The following is a 6,856-nucleotide window of genomic DNA, read 5'->3' on the forward strand; positions in this document are numbered from 1 at the left end:
GAACAGTTGAGTTGGGGTTGCTGTAGTTCAGTTCTACTAATTGGAAGGTTTACAGTTCAATACCAAGCTGCTGCAAAATACTTAGCCTCCCCCCCGAGGATGTAATATTAAAGTGAATACACGTGCTGATTTCATCTCTTTACATGAAAGAACATTTACTTTTCCAGGAGTCACATTAGTGACTTGTAGCTTTAGGCTTAGTAGACGACTCACACATTGACAAATCCAAACACATTTGAGGGTAATACTCTTAAATGTGTAAATGTAGTGCTCAAAGAAAACAGGGAGCACCACAGCAGAGGTCATTCATGTCTGTCACACACAGGACGTGACAGTGAAAAGTGTGGAGACACTGCACACCTGAAGTTTAGCCGATTGTGTTGCGCTGACACTCAGGTCCTTTTGAAGTGTCGTATATTGATTCAATTGTCCAAAACACAAACATACAAAGAATGAAAAATGCTCCTTGTTATAAGAATGCAAGATTCATTTTGATTTGGTTGTCCGCTGAATTTTTAACATTCTCAGCTGTCATTTGAATGTAGAGACGTCTGAGTTACAGAGATAATGAATGAGAACCACACGCTTTAATCCATTTAATGTATGAATCCAGACATTTATTTGGATATTTCACAGTAAAAACCAAACATTTGTTAGAGATGACAAAGGCTTTGCCACATTTAGATGCACTAAAGGTCAGATTTGCTGTTAGTCCTTCATATGTGAGACTCTTTTGCAACAATTAGCAGTTTGCTCGTGTAAGCATACTGCAGGTAATGCTGAGTGATGGAGAAGGCTCGGCAGGTTGCCCGAGTGTACGGCTCTTCAAACCAAAACAAAAAGTCACACCCTAACCTCGAGTGTTTTTATTAACACCTTGAGGGGTAAATGCTGGGTTTTATCCCCCAAACATGTAGACTGCTCACTGCCTGATGTCAGATCACATCTGTAGCTGGTGCTACAAAGTGTGCAAACATGTTTCCCCTCTCTAAGCCTTTCTTCTCTTAAGCATCTCCAGATACATCCCCAGGGACTTCTGAATAGAGTCCTTGGTGATGAACTTGACAAAGTTATTGACATCAGCCTCTCTGTTAGCCGCCAGCTTGTCTATGGTTGGCTTCCTCATCATGGACTTTGTGAGCTGTCTGGCGTGATCTGCAAATGAAACAAATGCACATGTAAGGAAGCTGTGCATTCATATACAATTTCTTCTATGAATACTGACATGGGCTTCAATTCATTGCAAAATATATTCAATTGCAGCACTATTGTGGAGCACCTTTTATTTCTTATGTGGGAAAGTGACATTTCTAACAGGTGCTGAAAGCTTATGCTCTTTCTCTGCCTCCTGCACATCCTGCCAAGTACCAGGATGTACTAAATACTGCTGTACAGATGGAAATACACCCATATTGACACTTCTCAGGTACGAGGTTACATCTCCCTACATGCGGGTTCGTGGCACCTCACCTTAAAACAAACATACACTGATAGCAGCTCATTTTTTTCCTACCTGCCTTGGAAATGTTACCTGCAATTTTATTACCCAAATGGTAAATGGACTGGTTCTTATGTAGCGCGTTTCTACTCATCTGAGCGCTCAAAGCACTTTACACAACTTGTGCAATCACCCATTCGCACAAGCACATCTTTCTAAGTGCTTCATAGCTAATGTTCACACACATTCAGAGCAATTTGGGGTTAGTATAATAATAATAATAATAATAATAATAATAATAATAATAATAATAATGGATACTTTTATTGATCCCCATGGGGAAATTACTTGTTTTTCTCTGCATTTGACCCATTCACTCAGTGAAGCAGTGGGCAGCCCACTAAGCAGGCGCCTGGGGAGCAGTGTGTAGGGATGGTACCTTGCTCAGGGGTACCTCAGGGTAGCCGTTAAGTGGATTCGAACCGCCGACCTTCCGATCATGGGGAGACCACTTTACCTACTGAGCTATCCCTGCCCAAGGATATTTGGCACATAGACCAGGGGAAGCCAGGAGTCGAGCCACCAACCTTCCGATCAGTGGATGACCTGCTCCACCACCTGAGCTACACAAATAAATCTACTTTAAATAAAACATCATTTCCTTGTCTTTGATAGTGTGCATGAACCCTGGTTTTACTCCCCATGATGCAGTAGACTGCAGAACTACCTTGAACAGCAATAAAGTCGTTATTGACTGCACGACTTTCAGTCTCACATCGTCGGAGGAGTTTTGGCCCGTTTGTCTTTATAGTGCGACTCCAGCTCATTGAGGTTTGGGGAGAATTCTTTCATAAGGTCGCAGCATTTCAATCCAGCTGACGTCTGGACTTTGACGGGGCCACTGCAAAACCTCGATTCTTTTCATTTCCAGCACGTCTGTTGTAGGTTGGCTGCTGTGAAGGGATCGTGGCACAATTTGGGCAAAGCTTTCGATATTGGATAGATGCATGACGTGCTTATGATCGACTCACTGACTGCACCATGCAACATTATGTTCAAACGTTTCCGCTTTGGTGTCAAATGAGTCATGCTTGTCTGGTCTTGAAATGTTGACAAGTGCTAACATGCTAACTGAGCCTGTAGTCTCAGACATGTAGCTCGTTTTGTTTGTTGTAGAGTGTTGTAGTTTGACCTTGTGAAGACCGTGGAATTAACCACCTGAATACTCCAAAACCTCAACGTGCCAAAACGTCTGATTTTACAGAGGTGATCACACATTTCCATCTAACATCTGTTTGACTGAAAAAAACCCACAGCAGCATTGAGATAATAGGACGACCGATTAAACTTTGTTCTAGGTTCTCCTGTGTTGATTATGACACATATGAGCAGCACAGCAGCGAAGAGGACAGACGGAGACATTTTTACCTTGACTTCAAAATGTGGTCAAATGACCAAAGAGCTGTCAGACTTTTTACTTTATCTTGAATAGAAACAAGATTAGAAATCTTGACTCAGGTGAATCTTTTTGGCAGCAATAACCTGACATACACATGAACATATTGTGCAGACCAAGTTGCAGCACCACAGGTGGAAAAAATGACAAGTATAACTGATGTTTAGTATACCTGGAATAGCCAACCACTTGGTCATGGTCTCTGTGGCTGTAGTGAGGACCTGGTCTTCATGCACCAGCTGGTCCACCAATCCTATCTTCAAGGCCTCTGCAGGGCTGTAGAGCAGCCCCAACTGTAGGGCCATCTCTGTGGCCCGATGTCCGACTGTGTTTACCATAGTGTCCTTAAACCTGCAGGAGCAGTTTTACAGTGACAAGACAAAACAAAGATGGGTGTGAAATGTTAATAAAACAGTTTTTAAACTGAGAAGTTGTATTGGTTTTAGGGGCTTTGGCACAAAATTATACAAACCCCGATTCAAAAAGATGAACCGCAGTGAGACTGAAATGAGTTCTTTGTTTTTATCTCCACAACATGAGCAGCGGCGTTACAGCGCAGGAGAACCATGCAAGAAGAAGCTAACTGCAAACCTCTCGCATTCACTGAGCTTAAATGAGACTAATGCATGTAAACTGTGTTTCTACCTTGCTGCTGGTACTATCAATTATTATTGTAATTAGTGTTGGTGTAATTTCTTACCAAAAAGGTGCTACAATGCCGAGCTTGGTCTCATTGAGACCGATGCTGTAACGAGGGTTATCCGCCATTATTCTGTAGTCACATGTCATCGACAGCAGGCAGCCTCCTGCAGGACTGGAGCCCTGGGTGACGAGTAACGAGAAGCCCGCAAGCTTATTTCAGTGTGTTTGCCCCCCAGAATGCACCACTCTGTCCTTGTGTGAGGTGCAGACAGTGTGGAGGTAGGTGCTGCGTTGTTCTATACGTACATTGACTGCTGCTATAGTGATCATGTTGGAGCCATAGAACTTGAGCCACATCTCTTGCACAGCTTTCCAGAACTCCGCACAGTGCTCTGGACTCTTCCCATACATGTCCAAGATGTCCAGCCCGGCTGAGAACACCTTGGGCTGGCTCTGGATTTCAGGGTAAAACACATCCAGAAGCTAAACCCGCTGGATAAACTGTCATTATACTTAGCATGTTCAAACTTCAGCTGTGGAACTGTAAACATGAAAGACTTCACTGTAACACAGATGTTAGTCCATCTGCACAAAGCTGCTTTAACTGTACCGAGGTGACGACGAGGCCTCTGCAGCTCTTGTCCATCTCCAGCTTCTCAAGAGCAATGCAGACATCAGTGAGAAACTCTAAACTAAGACTGTTGACAGGAGGACTCTGCATGTGCATCACTGCCACACCTGCAGAGACAGAGGCCATGATCATTCACTTGAATGCTGCAGTGATTGCTGCGCCAGGAAACCTGCGATGGAGATTTTGCATGCTTTGTGTCTGCTGATGATGGCAGCTGAGGTCACACTGGATTAAACTCAAATTAGTGATCTCTGAGAGGAAAGACAAACAACCTGAGCGATCGCCGGCCTGCTGCACTTTGCATCCGACTAATTAAGTCAATGGGGTGAGAGGATATTGATTCATACGGGTGTATCCACCCGCTAAGGTGCTTTAACACTTTAATTGGACTGACAGTGATGTGAGAAACTCACCTCAGCGGTCTCCCAGAGGCTTGGCTCTGCTCTGGATGTGGTGAGAGGAGGGGCTTTGGGGGCCACCACGCTGATAAATTATTTTCTACTTTAATCGCCCACGTTATTGGATTTCACTCTACACGGCACTGCGGACATCAATATCAATGACACAGCCCTATAAAAGTGTGGGAGAAGCTCCTAGCCTCAGTAAACACTTTCCTGATGACTTTATGGGCTCAGTCAGTCATCGCAGCACCAGATCCACATATTTGATTTGCCAGGTTTTTTTGCCCCTCCCCCCTCTGTCTCCTCGCAGTCAGACTGGGAGGCGAGTAATATATAAGATGCTATTTATTATAGCATAATAAATATACTAACATTGTTTTTCTGATGGAGAAGAAGATTTTATCGAAGTGTATTACACCTCCCTGGGTTGGTTAATAGCCTTGAGCATCAACTGTTGTTTTAAATATTCACACAGTTGCTTTTTTGCTGGGTTTGCATTATCCATCACGCTGCTCTAAGCTTGCTACGCGCCTCAGCTTTTAAAAATGCTCCTTTTATGCTGGACAATAACTTTTATTTAATTTCATTACAATGCAGCTTTGGTGAGTCACAGGTATTTCTGTTGTGGCTGCCCTTGATGTAATTTGGCTTCTTCTAGTCCAGCAGACGGACTCCAACTCCCCCTGGTGATCGTGGTGCTCGCTCAGCTCCGAGCTGAACATGCTACAGCTGGAGAACTGCCTCATGTGCCAGCTGGAGTTAAACAGGGGGAGTTAATGTCTGTGGGACAAGAGACTTACAGGCAGAGCCAGCTGAATTTTCCACACATCTGTATTTACATGACCTTCCCCTACATATTTAGAACAACTCACTCACAGTTGTACTTCACGTCTCATTTACAAAGCATCCTTTCACCTGCACAGTCGTATTAGCAAAATGCTCACCTGAGCTCTGGTCAAAATCCACTTTGATCTTCTGTGAGGTGGAGCTGCTGCTCCGCTGAGCAACAAGCGCAGGAGCCCTGCGAGCAGCAGCATGACCGCTGCAGGAGAGCTGGGACAGAAGACCTGCACAGGAACACAGCACACTGGCTCAGTTCAAAGTCATCGGTCACAAAGCAGCAACACACACATTCAAAAGACAGGAAACAGCCATGTAGCATACTTATTATAGAACTTGATATAATACGTATCAATGTGCAGTCGTGTTAATAGTTTGAAGAGATCCAAGTTGAAATGATGCACGAAAACATTTTTTTCTTTCGCTAATGAACAGAAAAACAGTTTCTCATGAGCTTTTGTTTCCGGAGCCTCTGTGACAGACAGCTAAAGCTAACAGCTGGCATGCAGCACATAACAAACACACGCTTCTTTACACGTTCAGCCTCGTATTCGCTCTCAGCTCCCGTGTTGTGGGTGAGTGGAGTTGCACACACCGACACAAAGAGACAAGCGCTGCGACCTTTGCTCCAGTTTCTGCAGCGCACCGTCGGCAGCAGGAGCTCGGTGTGTTGTGAGGAAATAGAGACGCACAAACTCGGACTTTCTCCCCCCGAAACTCCCAAACCTACCTGTTAAACCCGGCTTGGTCCTCAAACATGCCCTCAAAGCCATTTTCATTCGCTCAGACAGTCACGTCCTCCCGTTCTCGTCTTTAGCGTCTGGTCTTCTTCACCGGGTCTTTTAGAAACAGGCTTTTAGTTTGACTGTGTTGTGACGGAATAGCGCCACCTTCTGGTTGGCTGGCTTCATGATTTTCAATCCTGCCAAAGAATCTCCTCCTCAGTAATTTATTTAGTTTTTTTTTGTTTCTTGAGCCACCAGTCATCTCTTCATGTTTTGTAAGAAAAATATAAAATAAGTGCAGCCATTTAAGCAAACATGCAAATACAGTATATGAGGCAAAAACCGAGTTTGCGCAATTTAGTTAGTTAATATTTGGTGTGAGGCCCTTTATCCTCCAACACAGCCTGAACTCTCTTAGGCAGCTTTCTTGTTGTTTCTTCAGGAATAGTTCCTCTATCCAGGTCTTTTTTTCTGCATTGGCAGTGTGTTTGGGATCATTGCCCTGATGAAAAAAATTAAGGCTTAACCAATCAGACACTTTTCAGATGGTATTGCATGGTGGATTAAACTCTGATAGTACTTTTCTGAATTCATAATCCCATCAGTTTTGACATGAATGCACAACACCACAGGTTCAAATGCACAGAACTGTGCTTTACTATTTGCTGGTTTATTCCTGTTTCTTGAGGACATGACTTCCAGATGCTGTTCATCTGCTGTACA

The 6,856-nt window shown here is 43.9% G+C and overlaps 1 protein-coding gene across 1 annotated transcript; it reads right to left on the minus strand.

Moving 5' to 3' along the window:
* Positions 1-591: 591 nt before the first annotated feature.
* LOC113021465 (enoyl-CoA delta isomerase 1, mitochondrial-like) lies at positions 592-6,260 on the minus strand. The gene is made up of 7 exons (XM_026166179.1): positions 6,139-6,260; positions 5,513-5,635; positions 4,147-4,274; positions 3,843-3,989; positions 3,595-3,716; positions 3,067-3,245; positions 592-1,155 (listed from the first exon to the last, which is right to left on the minus strand). Exons 1-7 carry the CDS (start codon positions 6,185-6,187, stop codon positions 989-991), a joined length of 915 nt encoding a protein of 304 aa, XP_026021964.1. The 5' UTR covers positions 6,188-6,260; the 3' UTR covers positions 592-988.
* Between the last annotated feature and the right edge of the window lie 596 nt (positions 6,261-6,856).

Source organism: Astatotilapia calliptera, chromosome 4 (assembly GCF_900246225.1).
Source record: "Astatotilapia calliptera chromosome 4, fAstCal1.2, whole genome shotgun sequence".
Lineage (NCBI taxonomy): Eukaryota > Metazoa > Chordata > Actinopteri > Cichliformes > Cichlidae > Astatotilapia > Astatotilapia calliptera.

What these genes read in the sequence shown, in the direction of transcription:
- LOC113021465 (XM_026166179.1), bottom strand. Translation starts at nt 6,187, where the DNA reads ATGAAAATGGCTTTGAGGGCATGTTTGAGGACCAAGCCGGGTTTAACA. An exon ending in GGATTTTGACCAGAGCTCAG is followed by an intron (nt 4,275 to 5,512) that starts GTGAGCATTTTG and finishes CTGTCTCTGCAG; the next exon opens with GTGTGGCAGTGATGCACATG. An exon ending in TCACTATAGCAGCAGTCAAT is followed by an intron (nt 3,717 to 3,842) that starts GTACGTATAGAA and finishes CTCGTCACCCAG; the next exon opens with GGCTCCAGTCCTGCAGGAGG.